Genomic DNA, 14,148 nt, shown 5'->3' with positions numbered 1-14,148 from the left:
GGTAACACAGTTTAGTAAAACTATCTACCAAGAAATTTATTTCGGCGTCAATGAACTGTTTTTTCGAGCATACCGAATATGTGATCCCCAGTTCATTGACGCCGAAATAAATTTCTTGGTAGATAGTTTTACTAAACTGTGTTACCCAAAGTTTTTTATACTACAGTCTCTATCTAAAGCTAGATCGATGTTTTACGCCCCTCATGATATAACTGAAAAGGCAGATTTTAAGGCATCTCTTGCTCTTCCTTATAATAGAGAACTTAATAAATTTTCTAGGCAGCTTAAAGGAAAAAAGAACGGCTTCAACGTAGTTTTTCAGTACAACAGTACAATCAAGAAGAAACTCATTAAAAATAACCCGGGTAATAGAGAGAATGTAGAGTATATGTAATACCTTGTAGTGATTGCAATGAATGTTACGTGGGAGAAAGCGGACGTTCCATTGATAAGAGAAGGGAAGAACACGTTGCTGCTTGCAGAAGGGGAAGTTCATACAGTGCAATTGCGCAACATACATGGGAGAAAAACCACGCAATAAATTTTAAAGGTACAAAGGTTGTTTTTGCATGTAACGACCGGACTTTGAGACGAGTAGTAGAAGGGGCGTTAATTTCATTAAACGAGACCTTTGCAGGAAATACTGGCATTACAGAAAATACAGCTATTTGTGAGGAGATATGTAGGAAAGGGAAAATTTCAAACTTTAGAAATATTTGTGCCAATAACGATGCTGCTTCCTCTCCTATTTACTCCACTCAGGTCATTTCTCCAACTAACCACCCAACCACCATAGAACAAGCAGTTGACAATAGAAACATTCCCCCACGAAGATCAAGACGAATTCTGGAAAGAACGAGGGCTCAACCGCCTGATCATTCATAATTTGAACTAGCTTGTTTCCTAACCGTTGTGTTTTTTCAAATGTTTGTGCCCTTTCTTGTCAGTTCCTTGAGGTGACATAACACACTTTAGTGAACAAGACCACAGTTGATGGTCGAAAGCTTTAATCCTATACAAGTAACATGATATTGTTAAACTACAATAAAGTTTTGTACATACTTACCTGGCAGATATATACTTAGCTATAGTCTCCGACGTTCCCGACAGAATTTCAAATCTCGCGGCACACGCGACAGGTAGGTCAGGTGGTCTACCTTACCCGCCGCTGGGTGGCGGATGTACGAACCACTCCCGTAAGCTTGTCAGATTTTTCTCTTCCACCTGTCTCCTGAGGGGAGGCTGGGTGGGCCATTAATCGTATATATCTGCCAGGTAAGTATGTACAAAACTTTATTGTAGTTTAACAATATCATTTTTGTACATGAACTTCCCTGACAGATATATACTTAGCTGATTGGCACCCTTGGTGGAGGGTAAGAGACAGCTCAATAATACAGGTAAGACGGGAAACAACTAATGTTGTAGGATATAAAAACCTTGGTTCTCACCTTTTCAGGATGAAGACTTCATAGATACTATCTCTGAGTCTGCATTGCCTGGAGAGCTACAGCTAGGACGTGACCTGATGCTGAAAGACTCTCGGATCTACCACTGGGATATGTGATCCGCTATTGTGGTAGAATCCAAGTCGGATGCTGTTAGAGGGACCTTGTCCGCTTACCTAACAGATCCTTACCACTACCTCTGCAAGGAGCCAAAACCCACCAGACCACCTAACCAAAATACAAAGGGTTAATATTACGACAAAAAGAGGTGCCTCCTGCAACCTCTTTCAGACAACCAAAAAACAACAATATAAAATATAGGGTAACATATATTTCACAGGATAAGTTTCAGCTCCCTGCCCCAGCACCGAATCCGCCGATACGAAAGGACCCAAGGCGAAGCATTTATCATATGTGATTTTTACATCACGTAGGTAGTGGTTTGCGAAAACCGATTGGCATCTCCAAAAAGTCGCCTCCATCAAGTTCCGCACAGACATATTTTTTCTGAATGCAAGCGAAGTTGCGATGGCTCTCACCTCGTGAGCTTTCACTTTCAGTAGTCTAAACTGATCTTCCTTACAGGCAACATGTGCCTCTGTAATAAGGCTTCTCAGAAAAAAGGAAAGAGCATTCTTCGACATGGGCCGAGTGGGGTCCTTTACGGAGCACCAAAGTACATCTTGATTAGCCTTAAGTTGTTCCTTCCTCTTAAGGAAATACTTCATAATTCTCATAGGGCAAAGAGTTCTTTCAGGCTCTTGCCCTACTAGAAAAGATAAACTACGAACTTCAAAGCTCCTGGGCCAAGGGCGTGATGGGTTTTCATTCTTTGCAAGGAAACTTGGAAGAAACGAACATACCATAGAATCTTCCTTAAACCCTACATTGCCCTCAATAGCTTGGAGCTCACTCACTCTTTTAGCTGTAGCTAGGGCCAAAAGGAGATAGCCTTCTTCGTCAAGTCCTTGAAAGAGGCTAAGCCAGGAGGTTCGAATCTAGACGATCCAAGGAATTGTAGGACTACGTCTAGATTCCAGTTCGGTACTACATAAGGACGCTTAATGGTTTCAAATGATCTAATAAGATCATGCAGGTCCTTATCATCGGATATATTTAAGCCTCTATGCCGAAATACCGCCGCCAACATACTGCGGTATCCCTTAATAGTTGACACAACCAGATGACATTCTTCTTTGAGGAAAATAAGGAAATCCGCAATTTGGGTCACAGAGGTACTGGAAGAGGAAACGTTCTTCCTCTTGCACCAACGTCTGAAGACATCCCACTTTGACTGGTATACACGCAAGGTGGAAGGTCTCCTCGCTCTTGCGATTGCTTTAGCAGCTGCTGCTGAAAAGCCTTTCGCTCTGACCAAACTTTGGACAGTCTGAAACCAGTCAGACTGAGAGCGAGGAGATTTTTGTGGTACCTGTCGAAGTGGGGTTGTCTGAGTAGATCGCTCCTTAGCGGGAGCGATCTTGGAAGGTCCACCAACCATTCCAGTACCTCTGTGAACCATTCTTGGGCCGGCCAAAAGGGAGCGATTAAGGTCATTCTCGTTGAATCGGACTCTACGAACTTCTTGATAGCTAGCCCCAGGATCTTGAAGGGGGGAAACGCGTAGACGTCGAGTCCGTTCCAGTCTAGAAGAAGAGCATCTATTGCTACTGCCTCTGGATCCGATATCGGAGAGCAGTAAGGATCCAGCCTCTTGTTCTTTGACGTGGCAAAGAGGTCTATGTGTGGCCTGCCCCATAACTTCCACAGGCTCTGGCATACATCCAGATGAAGGGTCCACTCTGTGGGAAGGACCTGATCTTTCCTGCTGAGGAGATCTGCTCTTACATTCCTTTCTCCCTGCACGAACCTGGTGCAGAAGCTTGATTCCCTCTGCCCACAGAAGAAGGTCTCTTGCTGTCTCGTACAGGGAGAAGGAATGCGTCCCCCCCTGTTTCCTGATGTATGCCAGAGCTGTAGTGTTGTCCGCGTTGACCTGCACTACCGATCTTCTGACTTTGGGCTCGAAAGCCTTCAGAGCCAACCACACAGCCATCAACTCCATTCTGTTGATGTGCCAGGCTACCCTGGTCCCCCACCCAGGTACCTGACACTTCGTTGGTTCCCAGAGTTGCACCCCACCCCATGTCCGACGCGTCGGAGAACAACACCAGGTTGGGGGGTCTGTGATTGAAGAGACAGTCCCTTCGCAAAGAGGTTGGGATCTGTCCACATAAGAGATGTTTCTTGATGTCCTGGGATAACGACAGGGAGAACGTCAAATCCTGAGAACGACGACTCCAATTCCGATGAAGAAAGAATTGGAGCGGTCTCAGGTGCAACCTTCCTAGGGAAACGAATTGCTCCAGAGAGGAGAGTGTCCCCAGCAGACTCATCCACTCCCTCACTGTGCATACTTCTTTCCCTAAGAAGGTTGTTACTCTCTCGAATCCTCGGGCTATCCTTTCCTGCGAGGGAAAAGCCCGAAAACTCAGAGAGTTCATCTGTATCCCGAGATACACACACTCTTGCTCGGGAATTAGTGATGACTTCTTGAAATTGACGAGAAGTCCCAAAGCCTTCGTCAATTCTAAAGTTACTTGTAAGTCCTTCAAACAACGATCTTCTGAATTGGCCCTTATTAGCCAATCGTCGAGGTACATGGATATCCTCACCCCTTTCAAATGAAGCCATTGAGCCACATTCCTCAAAATCCCCGTGAACACTTGAGGGGCCGTCGAGAGGCCGAAACACAGAGCCCTGAACTGAAAAATTTTCCCCCCCATCATGAATCTGAGAAACTTCCTCGAGGAAGGATGGATCGGTACGTGGAAGTAAGCGTCCTGAAAATCCAAGGAAACCATCCAGTCCCTGGACGAAGCGCTGCCAGCACTGATGAAGGCGTTTCCATCGTGAACTTCTTCTTTTCTACGAAGAAGTTCAGGGCGCTTACATCCAACACCGGTCTCCATCCCCCTGAGGACTTCGGAACTAGGAAAAGGCGGTTGTAGAAGCCCGATGAATGATGGTCTGTCACTAGTTCGATAGCCCCCTTCTCCAGCATCTGATCTACTGCTAGATGGAGAGCTTGATTCATGATGGGGTCTCTGTACCTGGCCGTCAGTTCCCTTGGGATGGTCGTCAAGGGAGGTCTTTCGACGAAAGGGATGAGGTAACCTCTCCTCAAAATAGAAAGGGTCCAAGGATCCGCCCCTTTTTGGGCCCAGACTTCTGCAAACTCTAAGAGTCTGGCGCCCACCGTTGTTTGAAGGACTTGCAAGTTATTTGGGGGCTTTAACAGACTTGGCGAAAGTCTTACCCCTTCTTGAAGGTCTACGACCTCTAAACGTAGAGGTTCTTGATGAAGATGCCCCTCGAAAGGGTTCTCGAACACTTGCCTTTCCTTCTTAGCCTTGGTAGGGAAGGAAGGGCGAGGTTTTCTTGCCGACTGTGCCAAAAGGTCCTGGGTGGCTTTGGCCGAAAGTGACCTCGAAATGTCCTGCACTCGATGTTTCGGGAACAACTGAGTAGACAGAGGAGCAAACAGCAAAGAAGACCTCTGAGCATGGGAGACCGACTTCGTTAAGAAGGAACAGTAAACCGACCTCTTCTTCACGATGCCGGCCCCATAAAGGGAGGCGATTTCACTCGCTCCGTCTCTTACTGACTTGTCCATATAAGACAAAACACACATAAGATCATCTGGTGAAATTGACTCTGGCACTTCAATTTTCTTGGCTAGGACTCCCAACGACCAATCAAGGAAGTTAAATACTTCTAGACACTCTAAACATACCTTTGAGCAAATGATCCAATTCGTTTCATTGCCCAAGTCGTCTTAGCAGAGTTAAGGGCAGTTCTCCTTGTCGAATCTACCAGTGCCGAAAAATCCGAATCAGCCGAAGACGGTAGACCCAATCCTAAGGGCTCTCCTGTTTCGTACCAGAAACCAGCGCGTCCTGATAACTTCGAAGGAGGAAAAGCGAACATCGTTTTCCCCGCTTCTTCTTTGGAAGCCATCCAGGAACCAAAACTCCTCAGTGCCTTCTTCATAGAAAGAGTTGGCTTCATCCTCACACAAGAAGAACTCTTCGCTGTCTTCGCCGTTGAAAAAAGTGAGTGAGGAGAAGGAGGAGCCGTAGGCGTAAGGGAATCCCCAAAAACTTGTAAAGTAGCTCTGTAAGCTTCTTGTAAGAGAGACAGCAGCAGAAGTGTTCGGTTCCTCATCCGAACCTCCTAGGACGTCTTGCCGAGGCGAGCGGCGGAGATCCTTAGGTGACGAAGGGATCCTAGCAGGAGTTGAGCGAGAGGTTGGAGAACGCCCTCTCTTAGAAGAGTTCACATCCACTGGAGAACGATGAGAAGATCTGGGAAGTATACGATGAGACTCCCTCTTCGAGGTATACGGAATCTCAGCCGAAGGAGAGGTAGGGCTCCTACTCCGAGAATTCTCGGAAACATCCGCAGGGCGCTTACGAGGAGGCGAGCGCCTACTATACTCTATGTACCTATCCTGGGGCGAGCGGCTGCCAGGAGAAGAGCGCCTATCGAGAGCAGAGCGCTTGCGCGGCTCTCCATACCTGTCCAGTTGCGTACGATCAACGGAAGTTCGACTGGAAGGCGAAATGCGCCTACTAGGAGAAGGCTGCTTGCGAGACTCTTGACGTCTAACAAGAGGGTAACATTCAGGAGAAGGGCGCTTCAAAACTAACGAGCGCCTACTTGGAGAAGGGCGCTTCCGGGATTCCTGGTGCCTACCAAGAGACAAACGGTCAGGAGAAGTGCGCCTAGAAGCGGGAGAGCGCCTACACGGAGAAGGGCGCTTGAAAGACTCTTGTTGTCTGCCCTTAGGAGAATAATCAGGAGTATGACGCCTTTAAAAGAGACGAGCGCCTACTAGGAGAGCTATGTGCAGTAGGCTCTTGGCGCCTACCTTGCGGGGAGCGGCTAACAGTAGGCCGTCTATCATGCACACGACTCCTACCAGACTCTAGATGCCTGTCAGGAGAGAAGTCACGATCCGATACTCGAGGAGAGTGACATCTGGAAGAAGAACGCCTACTTGTATAAGGGCGCCTTCTATAATCTTGAGGCTGCTGAGGAGAAGTCTCACGCGAGGGAGTTGAAGAAATCGCGTGATGAGCAGGTGCAGTGCGCTTACCGGAAGCGGGAATCCAATCTGGAGAAAAAACTTCTTTCTCCATAGAGCGTCCTACCGATGTTTGGCGCCTTGAAATTGAAAGAGAGCCAGGCGAGCGAGGGCGCTCACGCGAGTGAGGGCGCTCCCGCGAGCGAGGGCGCTCACGCGAGCCCCCACCTTCATACGAAACCTCCCCATATGAAGGAGAACGATCCTCTGAAGAGCGGCGCCTAGATCTCTTGATCGGAAGAGAAACGTCCTTCTTCCTACGTGATCTAACTGCTAGAGAGTCTGCTAGCGCCGTGATCTGAGCTTGAAGTCCCGCGAGTACTCTCGTAGGAGAATCTTCTAATTCTTCCTCGGAAGCAGGCGCCGAGCGCGGAGCGCGAGAAGAAGAACGATCACAGGATTTCTTGTGTTTCTTCGCCTCCACCGACGATTCTTCCGGGAAAACCTCCGGACTAGAAGCCAAAGGACTGCAGGGAGCCTTCCAAGCCCTCTTCAACGGGCGCGACGCATCCGGGGAGTTCCAACCTCTCTTCGGAGAGGGAGACGACGCTAGGAGAAGCAATTGGTCGTACGAGCTCCTTCTTGTAGCGATCCGAGGCAGCCTGGGAGCGTACTTCAGGATCTGCCGAGGGGACGCCTGACCGGTGGGGGCTCTCCCTAGCCCTCCTGCGGCTTTCGACTTTCCTACTCCACTGGAACTGGGAGTCTGGAAGAGGTCTAGGCCTAGAGGCACTAAGGAGCCGGTCAGACGCACCCTCCACAACACTGGGGACACTGCACTGATCACTAACACTCTCCTTACCTTCCAACTGACGAATCTTCTGATCCACAGAACGATTCTTGGCTTTCAGAGCTGCCGCCTCCGAAGGCGAATCTCCGGCTTCGGTGCGGGGAGCCGGGGCTGCAACTTGGGAAGAAGGTTCTAATTCTACGTTAGTACTATTAGGATCCACATCCAACTCACTCATTCTAGATCTGCTAGAACTTCTAGAGGAAGCCTTACGCACTCTATCACGTTCCAACTTCCTAACATAAGAAGAGAGAGCCTTATATTCTTCTTCATTCAATCCCTTACATTCCCTACAAGGGTTAGCAAACGCACAATCATTCCCCCTGCATTTCATGCAAACCGTGTGGGGGTCTACCGAAGCTTTCGGCAACCTCACCTTACATCCTTCATTCACGCAAACCCTAAACAACACCGAAGTTTTAACTACCGATTCTAGATCAGACATCGTTAAAGAAAATCAAACTCAAAATCAAACCGGTCCACAATCAGCGTATGCCAAGCCAAACAAAGCGAATACGTCACCAAAAGAAGTCCAAATTAACTCCAGGCAAGCGAGAATCGAAAAACTATCGAGAGGAACCGACAACAGTTGTTATCGTTCCCGCGACAGAGAAAAATCTGACAAGCTTACGGGAGTGGTTCGTACATCCGCCACCCAGCGGCGGGTAAGGTAGACCACCTGACCTACCTGTCGCGTGTGCCGCGAGATTTGAAATTCTGTCGGGAACGTCGGAGACTATAGCTAAGTATATATCTGTCAGGGAAGTTCATGTACAAAAATATATTTTAAACTACAAGAGGAATTTACATAATGAGGGTATTTTCATTTAAACATAGAAATACGAATCTTTCTTGATTTGATTAAATTATGTGTCAGTAATACTTATTTCATGTTTGAGGGACAAGTTTACAAACAGAAATATGAAGTAGCTATGGGGTCCTCATTATCACATATACTCGCTAATATCTATATGGAATATTTCGAAACCAATCTAGTTCCTAATATTAATGTCCCTAATTTAAAACTGCAAGGTTGGTGGAGATATGTGGATGATATTTTTGCTTTTCTGCTAGATGATGAAAATGAAATAGAAACTTTTTTAGACGAACTCAATAAGTTTGATAACATCCAATTGACTTTAGAGAAAAGTAACAATAATAAACTGCCCTTTTTAGACATACTCATAGAAAGAAAAGAAACAGGATATGAATTCAGCACATATAGAAAGCCCACACACACAAACTCATACATTCATTTCTTCTCTTTTCACAGTCATGATATAAATATAGGGGTTCTAACAGGTTTATTTCTTAGGGCAATGAGAACGTGTGACCCTTGCAAGATAGATCAAGAAATAAATTACATCGATAATAGCTTTGATGCATTAGTATACCCGGAATGGTTCAGAAAAAGGGCACTCAACAAAGCTAGGAAGATTTTTTACAGAGCAAATGTAGAGAGTACATGGAATAAAGAAAACAAGAAAATAGTTGACCCCCCTTTTATGCCTAAAATGATACAAATCACTTCAAAAATGAAAGAAAGTAAATATAAATTTGTTTATACTTTTGATAATACCGTAAAAAACAAAGTGTAAAAATAAATTGGAAGGAGAGGACAGTAATACAAATGATGTAGGGGGTTATACATAATCAATTGCAGCAATTGTGGGGACAAATATGTGGGGGAATCAGGTAGGGGAATAAGGACTAGAATCCAAGAACACAGAAGGGCAGTACAGCTTAACGCTCAGGAGAGTGCTATATCTAGGCTTTGTTGGGCAAATGACCATAGGATGGATTTTAAAAACAGTAGGCCCATATACAAAAGCAATAAAATCAGTCATAGGAGGGTAGTAGAAGGAGCATCATCTGAGAGATTAAAGTAACTGAAGGAAACAAAGGTTTTACCTCAGAAGATCCCTTAAGCCGAGCTTTGATATTAAAAGAAGCTAGAATTGACGCTTCTGACCTGGAGATTAGGTTTTCTGCCCAACAGACTTTTGGTGACCACTCACTTACCACAAGGGTTAACCCCATTGACCATCAGCTCAGGATATCAGAGCGACAAGAGAGGATTCTCAAGGAAACCAGAACAGCCATCACATAAATGACAGCTCAAAGAAAAGAAATTCCAGAAGACTGCTGGGCCTTGACCCAGGCTGACAACCTACACATCTCTTGAAAATGGGCCACAGATAAGGCCTAAAAGTACTCGAGTGTGGAGTAAAATGAAGTGTAAATACTCATAAATAAACACGTTATACACAATGATTTTGTGGGTTTCTTTTTCAATCTAGTGAATATTTCTCTATGAAATACCACGAATAGGCAAATTTTCTGTGAATCATGTGTATATGCGTTCCACAGAGAAATATGTGAATAGGTTAGTCCACGAATTGCGAGAATGCGAATATTGTGGATTGACCATATTATCCTAACTACTAGAATGGTTTTTCTCTAGTTTCTCTGCTCATGGTTCCAGTCATCAGAGCTACAAAAGTCATCAATTGCAGATATGCCCTGGTCAAGGCTCTGATCATGTACTAAGTAGTTTTAACTGCAACTCTAGTAACCAAGAGCAATTCTGGTTACAAACACTGGAGTGGCTCTGCCCATTGGAACAGCTCACATTCATTATAATAGCCCTGGTCAGGAAAGCTTTAGCATCTCTCATTATGACATATGAAAACTGGAGCAACTGGTCAGGTTCTGGTCACTGGAGCTACATTAGTCATGAGAGCTGAAATAGCTCTCATAGTGACTTTGGCGTGTGGGGCAGTTCCAAGAACATAAAAACTGGAATGGCTCTATCATTATAGCAGCCCTTGTCTTGGCTCTGGAGAGTGGATTGGCCATGACTGCATTTGCAGTTTTAGTCATCAGTTTAGCACTAATAATGAAAGCAGCTCTACTGGCTAGAATGAGTGGGTTCTGATATCAAAGATATACTAATCATCAAAGCCAAAACAGCTTTAGTTATGGCTACAGTCAGCGAAGTGGCAATGACCATGCATGCTGGAGTGGGTCTTTCTGGCAGAGTGGCTCAGGGTGTGGCTTCCTAGAAGAGTGGCGCAGGTCATGACTCTTGTAGAAGTCACTCCCATCCTTTGAAAAGAAAATTGAGTAATGCAAGGCATTACTTTAAATACCACGGAGCTAAACCAAGCCTTGTACATATATGGCTTCATTCTGTGAACTTCTGCCTTCAGCACATTTAGAAATGGTTCAGCTGGTGTGAGTGAATGTCTTCTCCTTGGTGCTGGTTAAGTCTTGAATGCCTCAACACAGGCAGTTTCCATTATTGGGTTGCGTGTTCTCTTGAAAATGGTTAATGAAATAATGTTTAAATGCTCTCTATCTCTATGTGCCTCTTGAAGTGGAAGCAACAGCACAGGGACCTGGAGAGGAACAGGGTGGCAACCTGACTGCAGTAGAAAACTGTAGGGGCACTGGGTAACCAAATGCAATATGAAATAGGGCATCACTGGGAGAACCTTGGCTGCAGAAGGAACAAAAGTAGCACTAGATGTAAGCTGTGCAACTCTGCTTATGCCTTTCCTGAAGATGGAGGATCCTTAACAAAAAACTGCAAAGGAATATTCAGTGAAAAGAGAGAGAACACGGCTGAAGGTTTGTAAACTGAACACTTCATCAATTTTATGTAAACATTTCCATTTACACCCAACACTGTCTGCCACTTATTACAGAAAACAGGTTTATTGTCTGACACAAAATGGCTATATTACTACTGAAGTATTCATTCATCTAACTTGACATGTAAGCATGCAAGCCTTAAAAGGTACTGCACTATACATACTACATCATTACACTGACAGGAAAAATTAACATAAACTTAAATAAAAACAGACATACCTCCGTTTATGTCATTCCCACTTCTTTTAATTTTAACATGATTGCAATTTTTGTTAAAACAATAAGGAAAATAAATTTGATTAAGGTCTTCATGTATCTTTGCTTTGATAAGTACAAAATATCAAAAACCCATTAAAAACAAATCACCTAAAAGCAATAAAAAAAAATGAGAGAATATGCTTAATGAGAAATGTGAAAAAAGGTAAAATAAAAAATAACCTATAAAAAATGCAAATAACATAAAACGTTTGGGGAATTTGCAGTTGAGGTGAAAGACATTGTAGGTTCACAAATATAAATATGTTGGAAAGCTGGGATCTGCCAATGTTTGTGCAGTACTACCACCTAATTGCCATTTCTTTTCTTGCTGATAAACTGAAGTATCCCAGAAATTTCTGAGCAGAAAGGGCTTAATTATGCATACAATAAATGGTTTGTGATGAAATAAACCAAAACTATATGATAAAATGAATGATAGATCAGATATGAGGAATAATTTTATGACATTCTTTGGTAAAATCATCTCATACAGTATACCAACACTTGCAATCAACTATTTCACTGCTTACACCACTATCAGAGCTAAATTACTGGAGGTTATACCCAATGCTTATAGTATATCGTGGGGTTTAGATTTCTGTGGTTTCAAAGAACAGTAAAGATTTACTGAACATGTACTATACAGAAAAGTCTTGGAAATTTACATATTTCTAAATTTAAAATAAATCCAAAATCCCAAATTTCACAAACAAAAAGCTGAAACTTACGTGACCATTATGTAAGTCAACAAGGTCTATAAGTTTACACAGGGGGTTCTTTGGATCTTCAGCAGCTAGACATATGCTGTCCTCTAATATGATATAGGTTGCTCCAGCATCCCTCAAAGCTTTATGTACAACCTTGGGAGATTCTCGTCCGTATATGTGGTAAATCTGTGGCAGAAAGAGAAATAATCTTCAGCTTTTGCAATACAAGGCATTGTATGCCTATTAACTGTTCAAGTGGCAATGCCAACTCATGACGTATATTGCCTTCATTCTTTATAGAAAGCTAGTTAACCCTTGTACGATATGAGAGGAGGGTTGTCAAAATCTGTCCCTGAACACTCACCCTTCAATGACTGAGCAAAAATGTTTAGCAATAATTTCCCTTGATTGCTTTAAAATTATATTTTGTGCTACATTAATGAATTTGGTGTGATTTTAAAGCTAAGGATAAACTTTATCACATGTGTATATATGACAAAAAACCAATGTGTATCTTTGAGTGGGCAGCAGAATAACAGATTATGTCACTTTTAAAAAAAAAAATTTGTCATAAATCATAATATACATCAGTCTCCATGACGACAAGCAGCCATACATGCCATATTCACTTTCCTGTTGTGACAGTTTTATAAGATTTTTGGCAAATCTATGATAAAAATATCCTTCAATGACAAATAAGGTAGTTATTAGAATCTAAGAGGCTGAAAAATGGATGACAAAATCTTAAAGGGTTAACTTACCTTTGAATTCAAAGGCAATGACGCTAAAAGATACAAATACAGCTAAGACTAACAAGAACAAGTGGCAATAATTATTACAAAAAAAACATGTACTACAGCAGCACATAATTCTAATGCATGGTCAATCATTGTATTTAATATACCTAATACTGTTATTATACAATAAAACAAGTGATTCTTGTTTTAACTAATCCTCTTTCTGCAACTGGTCTAATCTCTGAAAAATGATATTGTTATAATACAATAAAGTTTCATACATACTTACCTGGCAGATATATACGATTAATGGCCCACCCAGCCTCCCCGCGGAGACAGGTGGAAGAGAAAAAATATGAATAGAAAACGGGAATGGTTCCTAATCCTGCCACCCAGGGCAGGACGGTAGATCACCTGACCCACCTGCAGCGTGTGCAGCGAAATTTGAATTTCTGTCGGGAACGACAGAGTCTTAGCTATGTATATATCTGCCAGGTAAGTATGTATGAAACTTTATTGTATTATAACAATATCATTTTCATACAATCAACTTACCTGTCAGATATATACATAGCTGATTGACACCCTTTGGTGGAGGGTAAGAGACAGCTAACATGGAATAGACAGGTAAACAACATATGTTGTAGGTATAAATAAACCTTGGTTCCTATCTGATAGGTGGTAGACTTCGTGGCTGTTGCCCGGTAGTCTGCATCACCTCAAGACTTTAGCGAGATATGTGATCTATGGCTAAGAGTTCTTGTGGGTCTGCCGATGGGGTATGAACCGCTTACTCGGCAGAGCCTGAAAGGACTTTGTCAATGGGTACTGGACCACTTCTATGACAATACACCTTATGAAGGAGCGCAACACCGATCCCGATCACCTGATCCTAACACGAGGGTTCGCGCTCAAATTGAAGAGTTATCCCCACACTCCTTTCAAAAACCCCAATAATTTCACTAAGTTAAAAAACTTTAACTCAAAGTTAAGGATCAGTGTCGGCTCCTTATCCCAGTAACGTATCCGCAGAAACGTATAAACCAAAAGAGAAGGATCTCTCGTAGGTTAACTTGACATCCTTTGTGTAATGAGAAGTCAACACAGAGTTGCCTCTACCGTACAACACAGCTAATATGTCTTATATGACATATTGTTATGTAAAGAACAAGAATTTGCAAAAGCGTGCACTTCCTGCGCTTTTAATTCTCAGCTGTTTGAAGGAATCAAGTCACTTATGAAGTGCTTAGGAGATCCCCATGTTTCAAAGAAGACCAGGGCTTTCTTGAAATGGGTCTCTCCCGACTGAAGCCTGAAGCCTGGCAGGAACCTCGCGCCTGGCTGGTGCTTCGCTCTTGGTTGGCGCCTAGCGCTTGTCTGGTACCTTTCGCTTGACTGGAGC

At 43.6% G+C, this 14,148-nt stretch overlaps 1 protein-coding gene across 4 annotated transcripts in view; it reads right to left on the bottom strand.

Moving 5' to 3' along the window:
- LOC135205651 (probable C-mannosyltransferase DPY19L3) overlaps positions 1 to 14,148 on the bottom strand; it is a 248,398-nt gene that overhangs the window by 17,390 nt on the left and 216,860 nt on the right. For all 4 annotated transcript variants that reach the window (XM_064236474.1, XM_064236473.1, XM_064236475.1 and 1 more), the window contains one exon: positions 12,031 to 12,195. In XM_064236474.1, coding sequence (XP_064092544.1) covers positions 12,031 to 12,195 — 165 coding nt within the window. The remainder of the gene's footprint in view (positions 1 to 12,030; positions 12,196 to 14,148) is intronic.

This window comes from Macrobrachium nipponense, chromosome 24, assembly GCF_015104395.2.
Source record: "Macrobrachium nipponense isolate FS-2020 chromosome 24, ASM1510439v2, whole genome shotgun sequence".
NCBI classification, from domain to species: Eukaryota; Metazoa; Arthropoda; class Malacostraca; order Decapoda; family Palaemonidae; genus Macrobrachium; species Macrobrachium nipponense.
Note: the sequence above shows the minus strand (reverse complement) of the source record. Positions and strands in the feature narration are given on the sequence as shown.